An 18,043-nucleotide genomic window follows, 5' to 3' on the forward strand; every position below is an offset into this window, starting at 1 on the left:
TCATGTCGGACATCTGAGCTCAAGGTCACGTTCGCGTGCAACAATGTCACGTTGAGTTATTTGTTTACTTTGCTGTTGGGGATTTCAACGATCCTCTCTGGTAAACACGGACAATCTCTCTGCGAGCGTGCGTGGCTGCCATTGCACGTGTGTGTCTGTTTGTGTGTGTGTGTGTGTTATGAGTTAAGCCCCATCTCTCTCTCTCTCTCTCTCTCTCTCTCTCTCTCTCTCTCTCTCTCTCTCTCTCTCTCTCTCTCTCTCTCTCTCTCTCTCTCTCTCTCTCTCTCTCTCTCTCTCTCTCTCTCTCTCTCTCTCTCTCTCTCTCTCTCTCTCTCTCTCTCTCTGTGTCTCTGTGTCTGTCTGTCTCTCGTTGTCTGTCTGTCTGTCTCTCGCTGTCTCTGTGTTTGTCTGTCTCTCTGTCTGTCTCTCTCTCTCTCTCTCTGTCTCTCACTATCTGTCTGTCTCTCGCTGTCTCTCTGTGTCTCTGTCTGTCGGTCTGTCTCTCTCTCTCTCTCTCTCTCTCTCTCTCTCTCTCTCTCTCTCTCTCTCTCTCTCTCTCTCTCTCTCTCTCTCTCTATCTCTATACGTCTCTCTCTCATTCTATCTCTCTTTCTCTCCCCTCTCTTCTTTCTCACTTTCTGTGTATCTCTGTCTCTCGATCTGTGTGTCTCTCTGTCTCTCCCCCTTTCTCTCTCGCTTTCTCTTTCTCCCTCTCTTACTTTCTATCACTTTTTTCTGTATCTGTTGCTCTTTCTTTCTCTCTCGCTCTCTCTATCTGTGTGTCTCTCTGTCTCTCTCTCCCTTTCTCTTTCTCTCTGTCTCTCTTTCTTTTCTCTCTCTCTCTCTCTCTCTCTCTCTCTCTCTCTCTCTCCCTTTCTCTGTCCCCCACCCGTGCTGGTCAGTGACACTCCTCTGCCACCAGCGCTCTAATGGTGTGGTGGCCATGGGAGGGGCGGTGGGCAACTCACTCAGTGCTGCTAATGCACCATACGGCCTTAGGCCATGGGCTAAGCTGAAGTGCACCTCTCTCTCTCACACACACACACTACAACTGCCAGAACGACTCGGTAAGGGGCAATAATCGTCTTGAAGCTGTTTTTTTTTTTTTTTTTTTTTTTTTTTTTACTTTCATCTAGTCAAATGTTTTTTTTCGAGATTAACGCTGTAAAGTTCAGTTTGGAGTCACTAGTCTAACCAGTGAGGTGAGGCGAGGTTAGCATATTTCTACAAACTGCGGTGAATTGGGATCTGTGTGTGTGCGTGTGTATGTGAGTGTGTGTATGTATGTAGTTTTCCTCTCTCGGGACCCTCATTATCACTCCAATCCCAGATGTCACCAAGCACATGAAACACAAATCATGAATAATGGAGTGCTATTTCTGCATTTTTTTTTGGGGGGTCTCGTGGCTCTCTTCACCCTCGCAGCCTCTGTCCTTCGCTTTCCTGTGATGCCTCGTCTACGGCCCACTCCCTCTCCCTGGGACGGACCATTTAGTTTTACGCAGCGCGATCAGCCAGCCTCGTCTGCTCACGAAGCATTTGTGGAGGCAGGCAGCGATGTCGCGGTAGTTTGGAGATGTATCTATGGAAACTACACCCTTTGCATAAAAAGACTTTTACGAGGGTCCCCGCTGTTCGTTTTGGCGTCACGCATGCGACCCACCCATCCCCCTCCGGTATTTACGGTTTCAAGTCGCACAAGGGCAATTTGGGACAGAGCAGTCAGTGGAGCAGAAGAGACGTGGTGCCATCGCAATGGAAACGGGACTTTTCATCTGTCTGGTCCGGCCCCTCCTCTCCTCCACCGCCATTCTTCCTTTTCACCTTTGTGTCACTCTTGTCATGTGTGCGCACGCCACTGTCCGACATTAGTCGTGGCAAAGAGGGGGCATGATTGAAAGATGAGGAAAGCAGTCAGAATGGCCCAGGAAAGGCCACGGCAGTTTGGATTAGACAGTGAAGCGTGACTTTATAATGAAAGCACGCCGCTTCCCCGCCCGTCAGCCTGCCGCATCTTCCAGAAAATGTACAGCGAGGACGCAAGAGCGAAAGGACCGATATTGCTTATGCGGCGTGGCCTTAACTGGCAGCGTGACTTCTGCCCCCTCTGAGCAGCTCGGTGGCCTGAACAAAGTCTCTTTTTATGGAGAGGTGGGTGGGCTCCCGAGGCCCGATTCCTGGTCGTACATTAGTCGGGATCTGCTTTGAATGTCAAGTGAAGGAGATGAGAGGACAGCATTCATGCACGTTTTGTGTGCAACGGTATAAAAGCACGAGAAGTGTATATCCAGTGATACCTCGGTTTACGAACCCCTTGGTGAACGAACTTTTCGGTTTACGAACGTTAAATTTATGACAATTTTACCTTGGCATACAAACTATTTTTCGGGATACACACGGAGCTGCCACAATGAGTGATGTGTCGTTACAACTTCCACAACTACTTACTGACTGAATTTACAGCGTGTTTTTGTTATGACCGAGAAACATGATTTGTCCTATTTTTAAGCCCGGTTGTTGATGGCTTTGTGCGCGGGAGTTTATCCCAGCACCAGAGTATCTCCAGAATACACCATTTTCATCCCCCCCTACTGCTTCTTCCCATGACAGTCCCCCCCTCTTTGATTCCTTCCTCCCCACGTCTATTCTCACCTTCTTTCAGATTGTTCTCAGCGACAGAAAGCAGTTTTCTAACGTCAAACTCTGAACAATCGCGTTGTTTTTCAACCGATTGCAAGTGGAAACAAACCACTGTTGTGCTTCATCCACTGTGGTTTTGTGCATATGCTGGAAATTGTTGGTGTTCCGTAAACATGCATTGACGTACTTGCTGTTATTTTACCAATATTACCAATTTTCCAATGTTATTTATGTCAATATTATGTATTTATTATTTATGCCAATATTATTTATTTCACCAATATTAATTCATGAAAAAAATGTCTGAAAAATCATGGAACATAAAGGAAAATAATAATTTCGATATTTATCTAATTTTGGAAAAATAATGTTTAATTATAATGATGACATCCAAAGTTTCAAATAGTTTTTCCACTCCATATTGGGATACATTCTGTGCAATAAAAACATATGTTTAAATACATTTATATTGGTTTATATAGCACTTTAACAACAGCTGAAGCTGTAACAAAGCGCTAACATGGTAAAAAAGGGAAATGCTGTCCCTTGTGGAAGGGAAAAACATTGCCAGAGGTCTGACCAGCGCTTTATCGGCAGTCCCGGAAAGAAAAACCAAAACACGAACAAATTTGAGTATGGTGCGCCATGTCATATTTTCAATTCCAGAATAAATTCGGGAATGACGGTGAACGAGTTATTTGGCGAAAAAGGGTCAATGACTTTCAGGAGATTGTTTTGAAGCTTTTTCTACACCTTAGAATGGTGGCGATTTACACATTTACACTAGCTTATTTGTTTTTCTACTCACATGGAAATCTATCGGCAAATTGTTTGCAAGGTTTTCGTGAATTAAAACTGTTTTTGCAGTATTTTGCTGTGAAATGAACATTAGATCACTTTTTGGGTCAAATGTATGCCAAAATTCAACTACTCCAAAGTGTTCACTGACACGGAAAACAGTTTTTGTTGAATTTGTTGCATTTTATTTCGTCAGGTAGTGGCACAAAATAAAATCAGATGAATTCAGATACATTTTAAAAAGTACATTTAAATCAATAAGTACATCTCCTTTAAAAAAAAAACGTATCTGGATATGGATGATGTTATTTTGTGCAACCACTGGATGAAATGGAGTAAATTTCTGTGTACGTTTTCTTGCAGCTATAGACTGTTGTGATATTGTTTTTTTTTTCTCTAAACATTGTCTTTGCTGCGGTACTATTAGGACATGAGATAAAATCAATGCTACTTAAGTGGGGGAAACCCCGTCAGGAAGAAAAGCCTCACTGCCTTTGTCTGCATTGGCCTTGAGCAAGATAAATATCAAACGGCCTGAAGGAGAGCAAAATCGGTTCACTTGAAGCTTAAAAAAATAATAATACATTTCCACATAAAGCGAGATTTTTTCACGTAAGGTGCACGAAGACCAAAGATTAATGCGAATCAATCATGTCTTCATCTGGAGAGTGAGAGAACTTCATCCATGCTCCGGGTAATTGTGATTAAGAGCTGCGGAAGGGACACAAAAATAAATGAGGATGGCGGGGAGAAGACCCTAGCAACAGGGACAGGATGAGGAACGTGTGTGTGTGTGTGTGTGTGTGTGTGTGTGTGTGTGTGTGTGTGTGTGTGTGTGTGTGTGTGTGTGTGTGTGTGTGTGTGTGTGTGTGTGTGTGTGTGTGTGTGTGTGTGTGTGTGTGTGTGTGCGCATGCCCGTGCGTGTGTCTGTGTGTATGTGTGTGTGTGCGCGTGCACAGCAAAGATGCAGAGCATCAATAAATAATGGGCCCACTGAGGAGGTGGAAATATGGGCCTCGTTATCTTTGCGCCGACGCCTTCATTTGCATGTGCACAAACGTAGCTGCTGCTAACCCGCTTGTGCTCACATTTTCAGCGCATATGCAGACGCACACACACACAGAGTTAGACCAAAATGGCCTACTGTATGCATCCTATTTTTATACGGTGTGGGTTATTTTTTTTTCCTCTCGTCCACATTCATTAATTCATCTTCACGGTTCTCATTATTATTATTTGTCGCAGTGGACGTTCTGTCTCTGCGGACCCAGGCACGTTGTCATATTCGAAAATGGAACATGATAATTATTTTATGGCACAGCAGTGGTTTATTGAGGTAATATAATCATTAGGCAAAATACAATTAGGGATTGGCAACAAAAGTTAATTTCTAACCCATTTTTTTATTGGTAGTTGTGTTTGAATCAATGATACAGCAGGAGAACAAAAAGTGTCAAATGCATCCAGACGCTCCCCAACTTACGACCATTCGAGTCACAAACAACGCTACATACGAACATTTGAAAAATGTGGAAAAATTTTGGTCAGAGATGCTGTAAGTTAGATTTTGCATTGTGCGCCTTTTTCCGAGTAGTACTTCTTTACAACGTGGGCCGCTGTGAGAGCTCTCTCGCCTTTTCTCTAACATATGTAGGATTCTCTCCACTTGTACATATCTTTATAGAGCATATATTTTATGAAATGTTTGTTTTTAAGTACAAACCAATAAGCCTAAACATACTTATATAAACCTTAAACATACTTATATATGCCTTAAACATACATTCCAGACAAAATATAGCACTGACGCAACTTACGAACAAATTCACCTTGCGAACGTGAGATTTTGACAGTCGGAAAATGTTTTTCACACTCAAACGAATGCACCATTAACATCTTCAATGCGATTTTCACTTAAAAGAAATTCCATTCAGTATTTCCCCCTTTTTTTCTTGCCACTAATGGCTCAAATGGACCTCATGCAAAATTCCGACAATGTCAGCTTTCCTGGAGGCAACGCAGCCTCTTTCTGGATGAACAGACTTTTTATAGAGCCATTTATGTTGAATAAAAATATCTGTGTTAAACCAAAACAACACTGAATGGCACTGTGTGATATGTACACACTTGCTATCCTATACAGGTGGTTGTGACAGAATTTTTATGAATATTTTGTTTTATTTTATTTTTTGTGGTGGAACAAAACATGTTTGCCCGTGTAGTTTGTGTGACCACATCTTAAGGGAGAGACTTCCAGGTCCATTTTTAACAAAAATATGTAAACCTGGTGTGTGTGTGTGTGTGTGTGTGTGTGTGTGTGTGTGTGTGTGTGTGTGTGTGTGTGTGTGTGTGTGTGTGTGTGTGTGTGTGTGTGTGTGTGTGTGTGTGTGTGTGTGTGTGTGTGTGTGTGTGCGTCTGTGCGTGTGTGTGTGTGGACATTGGCTCTGTTTCCTTTGAGCTTGTCAAGTAAGCACGTATATAAGCTAAGGGAGTGCAGTGATTTAGTAATGAATATTTTACTCCGTCTGCCACTCTGCTCGGAGACTGCGAGGAGGAGGAGGAGGAAGGGGCTGCGTCACGGCGACAGACGAAATGAGGGAGTTGCTTAATGAGAGCTGACTGTAAAATAGATGGATTTTTAAACAAGCCACTCGTGCGAGATGGACAGTGTCACTAAGGGAAATCATGTGATTGGATCCGCCGATGGGATGAATTCAATGTGGCGCAAAAACCGGAAATTGCGCTTTTTGACACATCCCGCTGATTTGGCCGTGGCTTTGCCTTGTGTCAGAGCGTTTTGACAAGCCACTTGTCACCGCGGGGGGAGTAGCGCTCTTTAAAACACTCATTATCCCGCAAGACTTCCTCGCAGGAGGAGGCAAACAATGTAGGCAGTGAAATTGCAGCTTGCGTCTGCTCACGGGGTCATACTAAATATCGATTGCAAACATGTCATAAATGATTCGGGGCGTAGTCATTTGCTCGACGCCAATAAACATGGCACTTGTTGATAAAACACAATTGTTGCGAATTGTTAAGCTGTTGGACTGTAGCTCGGGTTGAAAGGTGAGGAGACGTGGCTCCTTGTCAACAAAATGAACTCACAAGGCTTGGCTTTTTCTGTGATTGGTTTGAATGTGACTGCTCCACATTTTAAATGGCACTCTTGGAAGACACGGTTGTTTTTTCTTTGTTTGTTTTTTACGATATGGTTTGCCAAAGCCATGTTTCTTCCCCCACCCGCCGCTCAGGAATTGAAGTTCTTTATCTTTTTCTTCCAGGGAACAGATTCTTGCTGACCTCCTTTGGCGCTCTATACATCTCCGATGTTCAGAAGGAGGATGCCCTCTCCACCTACCGGTGCATTACCAGGCATAAATACAGCGGGGAGACGCGCCAAAGCAATGGAGCCAGGCTCTCTGTCATGGGTGAGAGAGAGCTTCTTTCAGTTTTCCATATTATTTTTAGGGAGTTGGTGTGAAAGCAAAGGCTCGGGGAGTCACATCCAGTCCCACAGTGAGACACAAGGAAAGCTTTACGTGCTTATTGGATTGAATTGGATTAGCCTTTATTAGACTTGGAGTGGAGAAATGTACATTTCACAGCAGCAGCAAAGTTATGGAAGAAGAGGAAAGGAAGATGTAGAAAAACCAAATACAGGAGCTGCTGGAAAGGCTACCTCTCTCGCGGCGCCATCTTGAAGTCAAAAGAACAAAAAAAAGCGAAATAACAAAATATCACATCACAAAGACACAGTCATTCAATCTTAAGCACTTTCTGCACCCTATTGCATGAAGCAGCTATAGATGAAAAGGAGAGCATCAAAGCATCCTTTTTATCATTGGATCAGGGATGTCATGGTGAAATGTGCATGTATACTACATGCTAAATGTTGAAAGCAACCATGAAGCTGTAGCATCCATTGGCGCAAGAGATTGTCCCACGTAATTCCGCTTCAATTCCAAGCCGCGACAGTTCCACATCGGCGCTCTGAGCTGATGCTCATTTCTTCGCTGAACAAAGAGGGACTGTGAAAATACTGCCCATTACAGGTGCAAAAAAAGCACAATCGCCCCAGACCTGTCCAGCAATGACATTGGTGACATCAAATGACATCAAATGGCATTGACATTCCTCCCAATCAAAAACAGTGCTGGCATATTTGTGCTGCCGAAAAGGCACAATTGCTCAGCACAGTCACCTCCTTCAGAATCAGAATCAGAATCAGAATCATCTTTATTGCCAAGTATGTAGAACACACAAGGAATTTGTTTCCGGTAGAACACGCTGCACTAGTATTGTTGTCAAAAAAAAAAACTGCTAAGTGGCACTATACAGTTCCATTTTGGCTACTGTTGAAAGAGTTCAAAGAGTTAATGGCTTGGGGGAAGAAGCTGTTTAAATGTCTGCTGGATTTGGTGCGCATGGATCGGTAGCGCCTGCCTGAGGGGAGTAGCTGGAAAAGGTGGTGGGCAGGGTGCGGAGGGTCCAGTAGGATTTTCCGCGCCCTAGTTTGGATTCTTGCAGTGTGCAAGTCCTCGAGAGTGGGTAGGGCGGTGCCAATGATTTTTTCTGCCGTCCTAACTGTCCGTTGAAGTCGGATTTTGTCCATTTTTGTGGCGGCCCCGAACCAAACGGTGATGGAAGAACACAGGATGGATTCGATGACAGCCGTGTAGAAATGTTGCAGCACCTCCTGTGGCAGGCCATGCTTCTTTAGCACCCTCAGGAAGTACATTCTCTGTTGGGCCTTTTTCAGGATAGAGTTGGTGTTGACCTCCCACTTCATGTCCTGGGAGACTGTGCTTCCCAGGAACTTGAAGGTCTCAGCGGTTGACACCAGGCAGTTGGATAGTGTGAGGGGTAGCTGTGGTGATGGATGTTTCCTGAAGTCCACGATCATCTCAACTGTCTTGAGCGTGTTCAGCTCCAGGTTGTGACGGCTGCACCAGAGCTCCAGTTGCTCCACTTGTTGTCGGTACGCAGACTCGTCGCCGTCTTTGATGAGACCGATGACCGTGGTGTCGTCTGCGAACTTTATGAATTTGACAGCTGGGTGCGTTGAGGTGCGGTCGTTCGTGTAGAGAGAGAAGAGCAATGGAGAGAGGACGCATCCCTGCGGGGCTCCAGTGCTCGTGGTTCGTGTTGTGGATGATATATTTCCCAGTCTGACCTGTTGTGTCCGTCCTGTCAGGAAGCTGAGGGTCCACTGGCAGATTGTGGGGGACACACCAAGCTGGAGAAGTTTGGGGATGAGGAGTTCTGGGATGATGGTATTGAACGCAGAGCTGTAGTCCACAAACAGGATCCTTGCGTAGGTTCCTGTGTTGTCAAGGTGGTCGAGGATGTGATGCAGTCCAATGTTGACTGCATCCTCCATAGACCTGTTTGCCCGGTAGGCAAACTGAAGAGGATCTAGCAGAGGTCCGGTGATGTTCTTTAGGTGGTTCAGCACGAGGCGTTCAAAGGACTTCATGACCACAGACGTCAGAGCGACAGGTCTATAGTCGTTCAATCCCGAGGGTGCTGGTTTCTTTGGAACTGGGACGATAGTAGACTGTTTGAAGCAGGATGGGACTTCACACTGCTCCAGGGATCTGTTGAAGATTTGTGTGAAGACCGGAGCCAGCTGGTCAGCGCATACTCTCAGGCAGGAGGGGGACACTCTGTCAGGTCCTGCAGCTTTCTTGATCTTCTGCTGCTTGAAGAGCCGTCTAACGTCCAGTTCGTGGATCTGTAGGGCAGAGGGCGGAGATACGGTAGTTTCTGGTAATGGTGGGCAGACCGGGGAAATGGGGGTGTCCTTTTCAAATCGGCAAAAGTATGTATTTAACTCATCAGCCATACCATTGTTGTACACTGCTTGGGGGGAAGGTAAACGATAATTTGTTATTGCTTTCAGGCCATTCCACATCGATGCAGAGTCGTTAGCGGAGAACTGTTTGTTAAGCCTCTCCGCATAACGTTTCTTTGCGATGTTAATTTCCTTCGTCAGTCTGTTTCGGGCGAGTTTGTGAACTGCTCGATCACCGCTTTTAAATGCGGATTCTTTCTCTTTCCTAAGCTGCCTGAGTTTGGGAGTGAACCATGGCTTGTTGTTGATGGCTTGATGAATAATGTGGCCAAAAATGCTGAAGAACAATGCGTATGCGTTGTGCACGACATACAACAACACAGTGACAAAAGAAAACAAAAACTATACACAAAAAAAAAGTAAGGTTCGTGAAAGCACTTGCTGATGGCTGCCTACTCGGGTGCCATCTTGGACTTCATTCATTCATTCATTCAAAACTAATAATAATAATTATACGGAGGTCAGAAGTATGTGATATGATGTGACAAGAAAAGCGACTGCTTCATACACTTACCGCATGCCAAGTCCAAGTTTGAATTATATCGGTGCGGTACATGGCCAAATGCTGTGCCGTTTTAACAGCCACTTTCATGATCTTCCGATCCAGTAAAAGCAAATGCCAACAACTCACTGGGCTCTAACTGTTATATTTCTCCGCATTCATTTCCTAAAAGAAGACAATGGATTGACGTCTCACTTTTCTAAACGGAAAAGATGTACGCTGTTTTATTTTGAAAAGAGGATAATTAAAAATGTATGTGGTGTCCCCCCTGAGAGCCACCAGAATGACAGTATGGCTCAAAATGAAAACTAATTTGGCGCGCCACTGAATTATTCATTGCTCTCTGCTGTACCACAATTTCTGACACACAGAACACAAGTCACATTTTTTGGATTTTATTTTGATATTTTGATCTTGGCCATGCATTTGTGGTTCAAAATCAAATCTAATCTTTTGATATTTTCCTTCCAGACCCCAATGAGTCCTCACCCACAATCCTGGACAGTTTCCAACCAGGGGAAGTGTATGCAGGCCAGAGTATCGAACTCCCTTGCATAGCAGGAGGTTACCCCAGCCCGACTGTGCGTTGGTTAAAAGATGGCCGCCCGCTGCCCTCGGACACCCGCTGGACACGGCGTTTGACGGGGTTGACCATCAGTGACCTGCGACAGGAAGACAGCGGCAACTATGCATGTGAAGTCACTAACAGCTTTGGCTCGAAGGAAGTGTCTGGACAGCTTCACATAATAGGTGTGTGAGCACCGCACAGACACTTACTAATAGTCTCTCTCTTTCCTCGAGCTGGCAGATGATCACTTTCACACACTTTTTTTGGTTTCGGGCACATGTATAGCGTGAGTGTCTGTAACAAACACCGTGCGAGCGACTGTCTACGATGCCCCAACACGTCAGGTCACAGAGTGGGCGACAAGGATGTAATATCCTCCGACTGAAGCCATAACACAGCTGCCAGCACGACTTAGCGTCACTGAGGAGGAGAGTGGGGAAAATGGTGGTCAAGACCACAGGGTCAAGATGGGCAGATGTCCCGTGAGGACCACAGCCTGAATGACATTAGAAAGAAAGTAGCATCTTAAAAATAATTTTGAACAGTGATTTTAAAAAAATGGTGTAAGCATACTTGTAAACAAAGGCGAGACGAACAGAGAATGGAGAATCGTTCAACTTTGCCACTGGGCACGTCATGGCTGTACACTCTGTGACTTTGACAGGATGGGGTGTGGGCTGGGAGGGTGCTTGCAAGGCACAGCAATCCCCCCTAGCGCACACCACCAGCTGCCTCATTGCTCACTGACATTTGCGGCCGCACACATAAGTGGACATGGATGTGAAGCGATATCTCCAGCTGCTTTTTAATGACTTCGTCCGACTGATTGACTCAGCGCCGCTGATTGTGCCCGACCGAGCTCCTTTGTCGATGTAAATACACACTGTGGTCGATGCCAGAATTGGTTCCATCATTAATTTTTTCTTACATAAGGTATCCAATTTGCAGAACCAACTTGCGTTCCCCTTGTCGCTATTTCAGCAAGGCATGAAGGTTTCTGTTCCTTTCCTATATCATTAATGACAACAAAAAGACATGGCTGTATTCATCTTTATTTTCTTGAACAAAAACCAAGTCTCATTAAAACATGAAATGTGTAGGGTGTAAAAATTAAAAAGTGAGGAACATAACTCCAACACTAGCCTTTTATACTAACACGAAAAACACAATGTTAAGATGCTGATCACATTCATAACACAATTTCAACGCGTGACTCAACACGATCTGATCACGTACATAACACGATTTGATCAGGTGACTTCAGACGTGGCTGATCACATGACTTCAGATGATGACTTCAGACGATCTGTCAGTCTGATCAGGTGACTGCAGACAGCCTAATCGGGTAAATTAAGACGATCCGAATAGGTGAATTCAGATCTGATCAGGTGAATTGAAACAATCAGAAAACCTGTTGCTCAATGATTTACTGTCTTCCGAATGCTGCTTACGTCAACATGGAATGGCCTTTTTTTTTTTAACGGACTAAAGACAAGAAGACTAATGGAGCCCAGATACCTTAATATCGCTACTAATTTACCTTAAGTAAAACGACAATAAAATGAAACCTATTGCACCTTTTCAAAATCGAATTATACCTTTGTGAACAATAAAAAAAATCTATAATTTAACCACAATTTCCTTATGGCTCTAACACAAATCAATGACCAGCGATTTCTCCGCGGTCCGTCCTTCTTTCAGACCCACTTCGAGTGACCTTATCCCCCAAGAACTTGAAAACGGGAATCAGCAGCACACTCTTCTTCACCTGCACTGTGGAAGGTTCTCCGGAATACACCATCAACTGGTACCGAAACACGGAACCCATCTTTCCCGACCAGCACATCTCCATCCAGGGTCAACACAATGACACCCTGCAGATCACCGCCGCACAAAAGGTCCACTCTGGGGCCTACCAGTGCTTTGCTTCACGCAAGGGCCTCACATCTCAGGACTTTTCCATCATTCTTCTCGAGGGTATGTCGCAAGAAACCCTCAACAAGTTCCGATTGTGTGCAAATGAGTGATTTGCCCCTTGTTTTTTGTCTTCAGACGGTACTCCTCGTATAGTGACATCCTTCAGCGAGAAGGTGGTGAACCCCGGTGAGCCTTTCTCCCTCGTGTGTGAGGCCAAAGGAGCACCGCCACCTTCAATCACCTGGACGCTGGACGACGAACCCGTGTCGCGAGACTCCACCTACAAGACCAGCCAGTACACCCAATCGGACGGCCTGACCGTGTCCCACGTCAACGTCAGCAACCCGCTCATCCGAGATGGGGGAGTTTATCGTTGCGTCGCACGCAACTCGGCCGGTAGCGCCGAGTACCAAGCGCGCATAAACGTAAGAGGTGCCTGTCTGTTTTTCAATATAAATGCACTCTAACACCCCATTCTTATACCACGACAGTTCAGCTATTGATTAGATGTATTTGTTATAACAATATGTAAATACACTGATACCTTGGCTTACGGGTGGCCAAATATAAGGGTTTTCATGTTATCGCATCGCCAATTTACTTGTTTATTTTTTGCTTTGTGCTGTAATCCAAAATTGTAGTTCAGAGCAAAACACAAATGCAATAATTTATTAAAAGTGACTAGCAGTCAAACACACATTTGAAATGAGAACATTGCAAGGATCTGATGCAGGTCATAACTCGCACCCAAACTCTCACACACAGACTAGAGACTAGTACATATTGATGTTTATCGACAAAGATTAAAAAAAGAGGATTATAGTCATTTTTCCAAATGTCACATGTTGTTTCTGTTATAGGTAGTGTACCGTATTTTGTGGTGTATAATACACACCCAAAAGCCTTCGTTTTCTTCAAAATATGACCCTGCACCTTATATGCAGGCGCACCTTAGATGTGAAGTAATGTTGAGCCAAACCAGTCAGCAGACACTGACTCAATTTTCCTTAATAGAAGTCGTGCATAACTCCAGCCTCTACTGTAGTGCCTTAGAATGTGGTGCACCCTATATTTGGAAACAGTTTTCATTCACTGAAGGTGCGCCTTATAGTCCGGTGCACGTTATACGTGGAAAAATTTGGAAAATACACCATTCATTGGGGTGCGCCTTATACACCGGGAAATAGAGTAATTGGTTGTTTGTTTGTTTTTTTTTTCCTTCTCACCGTTTTGATTTCCATATTTTTTAATGGTAGTTATTTTCTCAGTTTTGTTAACTTAATTAAATTTGAGATACAGTTGAATTTTTCTTGATCGTTTTTTGGGGGGTGGCGCGAGGGGCTGGAATGGATTAATGGCATTCGAAAAGGGACATTTTCATCTACAGTATTATATTTGAAAAACGTTGATATATTTCTATATTATATTTGGAAAACTTTTTTCACTCATTAAAGGTATAAGCCCGGTCGGTGTGCCTTATATATGGAAAAAGTTGGAAAATACACCGTTCATTGGGGGTGCGCCTTATACTTCGGTGCAACTTATACTCTGGAAAATACTGTATTTTTTTTTACACCGTTTTCACTCCACATTTTTTTATGTTAGTTACTTCCTAACTTCCTTCTTTGGGGGGGAGGGTAGTGTGAGGGGCTGAAATGGATTAATGGCATTTGAAAAGGAAAATTGATCTCAGCTCGGTCATGGGAGAAAGTCAACTCGTAAGTCAAGGTACCAATGTGGTTAATTTACAATCTAAGTAAGGTTAAGGTAATAAAAACAAATACAATATATCCTCACTCAATTTTAGCAAAGGGAGCAAAACTAACCTCCCTGTAATCTCTCGACTTGCCCCAATCACTCTGTCCATCGACCTTTATCGCTTCACCTTCTGTTTCCATGGCTGCTCCATCTCTCTGCCACGACCTCCCTCACCTCATCGGCCCGTCTTTCCGACCACCGTGTCCGTCCCGCCGCCCCCGACCCTGTCCCCTCCCTCTCCTTTCCCCCGTGTCTCCAGGTCCACCCCGAATCAGACCCATGCGAGACATGACGGCGGTGGCAGGCAGGAACACGTACATAACATGCCGTGTCATTGGGTACCCTTACTACTCTATTAAATGGCTAAAGGACGGCATGCAGCTGCCCGATAATCACCGCCAAGTGTTGTTTGACAATGGCACCCTGCGGCTGACGGACGTGCAAAAGGGTGCCGATGAGGGCACCTACCTTTGTAGTGTTCTGATCCAACCCCAGGTGTCAATCAACCAGACCGTGCATGTTACTGTGAAAGGTAAGTGGCTTCACACGTCGGTTTGTACATTATTGTTCATCCGGAACAGGGCATATACCAATTAGAAAATACATCTTGGCGTTTCAGCTCTCCAATATTTTCTTTTTTTCTTTCCTAACACGAGGAGTGATTGGTTTTCAATATGTCTTTAAATTAACTCATTCACTGCCATTCACAAATTTATTCGGGAATTGAAAATATAACGTAGAGCGCTGTTCCCGAATTGGTTCGTTTTTTTTTTCTTGTTTGGGTGCCGATAAGGCGCTGGCCATGGCCTCTGACAATGTTTTTTTTCATTTCCACAACGGGGAAGTATTTCCCTTTTTTCAATGTTAGCACTTCCAGCTTCAGCTGTTATAGCGCCATTGGATTGGATTTGCCTTTATTAGTCTCGCAGTGGAGAAATGTACATTTCACAGCAGCAAAGTGATGAAAGGAATATATATATATACCAATATGTATGTATTGCATTGTATTTTGGACAGCTGCCCTCATTACAAGCTCATATAACGCCACACTCATATAATTTAGGAATTAACTCTTGTTCTGATGAAAGAATAGAGTGGAAGGTTTCGTACACTGCATTGAATGTTATGTAGTCCTAAAAGTCAATATTCTGTCGATCCGTGAATTCAAGTAACAATGGCAAAAACCCTGGCACTGGAGTAGACACATTTTTGCACATCTGGCAGTGAATGAGTTAAGTGACTCCCAACTCAATTGTCCGTAGTTGTGAATGTGTGTGGGCGAGTGATTTTTTTTTTTTAGTTAGGTGCCCTGAAATTAGGTATTTATTTACCAGTCTAAATTGTACCCGGTCTCTTACCCAAAGTCAGGTGGAATAGTCTCATGCTCACCTAAGGAGGTTATGAACATTCCCGTGGATGTTTTAATGCCTTCCTTAACCTCTCCATGCCTGACAATTCTGTCAAGGCACAGTGCTTTTCACACCCAGTTTGCAAACCGCCTAATGTCCATGACTAGGTCTATACTGTATATGTGATTTCTTATATTGGCCTACGGGGCATATCTGATAGAAGCCTCAAACTCTGGGGGGCAACAATGACCGAAATTCAATTTCAGTTGTGTGATTGTTTTGATGAATGGATTATAGCTGCACGTGATTTTTTTTTTCTTTCAGTTTCGGTTGACCAGGGATGCAGACCGCAAAAAAAAATCGGCCCGTGACTTTTTATCACCTGCTTGTAAACAAAAGAGCCACTTTGTTCAGATGGCCACCGTTTTGGTATATTTCTCGATTCAGGGTGGACCTTTTGACTCATTCTGTCTCAGAGTGAGGTAACGATGGTGGCTGGGCAGCTGCAGAGGTGTTTAAGGGTGTGTGCATGCGCCTGCATGAGTCTGATTTAATTAGATGAATAATAATGAAGCCTAGATTAAATCCCCCAGATGTCTCAGCTGTAGTACCACCGCGCCAACCTCCATTACTATGGCAACAGAATGACTTCCTCCTGCCAATTGGATCCTACCCAGAATAGCTCTTAGGGGCTTCAGGAGATGGAGCGGGAAGGGTTCAGGGGGCAAAGAAGAGGGCCCTGTTGGCCAATGACCTTCTCTTAGCATGGCTGCCTGTCTTTTGCTTTTACCCACGGCCGTTTTTCAGCTGTTCTCATCTCCCTCCCCTAGTGCCACCTCTCATCCAACCCTTCGACATCCCCTCGACTTCGGTGGGGAAGCTCATCTACATCGCCTGTGTGGTGTCATCCGGGGACATGCCCATTCGTATCACCTGGCACAAAGACGGCCAGCTCATCGTGCCCGGGCCCACCTCTGGCGTTGCGATCGAGACCAAAGAGTTCATGAGTTCCCTGCAAATTTCAAAGGTGACGCTAAAACACAACGGAAACTACACCTGCATTGCTAGCAACGCCGCCGCCACCGTCAGCTGGGAGCGACAGCTGATTGTTACCGGTGAGGCACTTGCACATAAAACCCAAAATAGCTGAAATTGCATGTTTACCAGTTAAGGACTCACTCATTTCAAATAAATTGAATGCAACTTTGTATCCCTCAGTTCCACCACGGTTTGTGGTGCAGCCCAACAACCAGGACTGCATTTACGGCAAAGCGGGAGTCCTCAACTGCTCTGTGGAGGGTTACCCGCCCCCAAAGGTGATGTGGAAACATGCCAAAGGTAAAGTAATTGCGGCATCACCAGCGGTTCGACAGACGCTCACAGAAAAGAGAAAATATAACGACGTTTGATCGTGCAGGTGTAGGAAATCCCCAGCAGTACCATCCGGTCCCTCTAACCGGTCGCATCCAAATCATGTCAAACGGATCGCTGCTCATCCGTCATGTGCTGGAGGATGACCGCGGATACTACCTGTGTCAAGCTTCCAATGGAGTGGGCTCAGATATCAGTAAAAGCATGATCCTCACTGTCAAGAGTAAGTGCCAATCATTTCCTCTGGTTTCAACACAGCTTTTTTTCCCTGACTACAGTAATCCTCAGATTCCTGGTGGGCAAGTTGACTCTTAATCGATACATATCTGCCCAAGAGGAGGAGACTGTGGACCGAACCTAATCAAAACCATGTCTCTGTTGTTAACGGGGGTTCAATTAACTCTTTGAAGGTTGTGTTTCATCTGCCTGTCTGTGTATTGCTCGATGTAGTTTGGAGGAAAGGGGGTACTGATGAATTAGTGATGAAAACAAAACCACAAGAACCCCTGTAATCAATAATCTATGTCTGCGCGGAGAAGAGATCGAAGCAGGGGTGTGCAAAGAGGCAGGCACGAAAAATGCCGGCGGCGGGGTTTAAAGCGTGAAATGGAGGCGGAAGGGAAGCGATGGAGATGGCGATACATTTTGTAATATATTCTCAATTTCCATCACTCCTTCCCTGCACCGCTGTCTCATGACACCGCGTCGTGCCATTTGTCACACTGACGCCGCTCGACGATTCTTCTCAGTTCCCGCAATGATCACCAGCCACCCCAACACCACCATGGCCAGGAAGGGCCAGACCAAGGAACTGAACTGCACAGCCCGAGGCGAGCAGCCCATCATCATCCGCTGGGAAAGAGGGGACACGGTCATTGACGCGGAGAGAAACCCACGTTATTCAATCACCATCAACAAGAAGGGCGATGAAGTCATCTCCACCCTAAAGGTCAAATACTGGCTGATGTCTTTATACCTGTGTGCGGCTGTGCAGGAAGAATTATATGGGTTTTTTATCACAGAATATATAAATAGTCCTGTAGTATGAATAGAGAACAACTATTTAAAACATCCAACCTTTTCTTTTTGACACAAAGACAAGCTGTTAATCTGTATTGTTATCTCTAAGAATAGAACTAGTGATAAATAAAAATTAATACATAGATTGATAGATGGGTAGATGGCTAGATATATATATATATATCAGAATCAGAATCAGAATCAGAATCATTTTTATTGCCAAGCATGTAGGACACACAAGGAATTTGTTTCCGGTAGAACACGCT

The 18,043-nt window shown here is 44.6% G+C and overlaps 1 protein-coding gene across 2 annotated transcripts in view; it reads left to right on the forward strand.

Moving 5' to 3' along the window:
- Nucleotides 1-18,043, forward strand: part of LOC148886349 (cell adhesion molecule DSCAML1-like) — a 60,469-nt gene that overhangs the window by 23,305 nt on the left and 19,121 nt on the right. For both annotated transcript variants that reach the window (XM_089016982.1, XM_089016981.1), the window contains exons 4-12: nucleotides 6,720-6,866; nucleotides 10,266-10,544; nucleotides 12,064-12,339; nucleotides 12,415-12,711; nucleotides 14,297-14,569; nucleotides 16,217-16,501; nucleotides 16,605-16,724; nucleotides 16,804-16,980; nucleotides 17,507-17,706. In XM_089016982.1, coding sequence (XP_088873108.1) covers nucleotides 6,720-6,866; nucleotides 10,266-10,544; nucleotides 12,064-12,339; nucleotides 12,415-12,711; nucleotides 14,297-14,569; nucleotides 16,217-16,501; nucleotides 16,605-16,724; nucleotides 16,804-16,980; nucleotides 17,507-17,706 — 2,054 coding nt within the window. The remainder of the gene's footprint in view (nucleotides 1-6,719; nucleotides 6,867-10,265; nucleotides 10,545-12,063; nucleotides 12,340-12,414; nucleotides 12,712-14,296; nucleotides 14,570-16,216; nucleotides 16,502-16,604; nucleotides 16,725-16,803; nucleotides 16,981-17,506; nucleotides 17,707-18,043) is intronic.

The sequence above is a fragment of the Hippocampus bargibanti genome, linkage group LG16 (assembly GCF_051943395.1).
Source record: "Hippocampus bargibanti isolate YZ-2025 linkage group LG16, ASM5194339v1, whole genome shotgun sequence".
NCBI lineage: Eukaryota > Metazoa > Chordata > Actinopteri > Syngnathiformes > Syngnathidae > Hippocampus > Hippocampus bargibanti.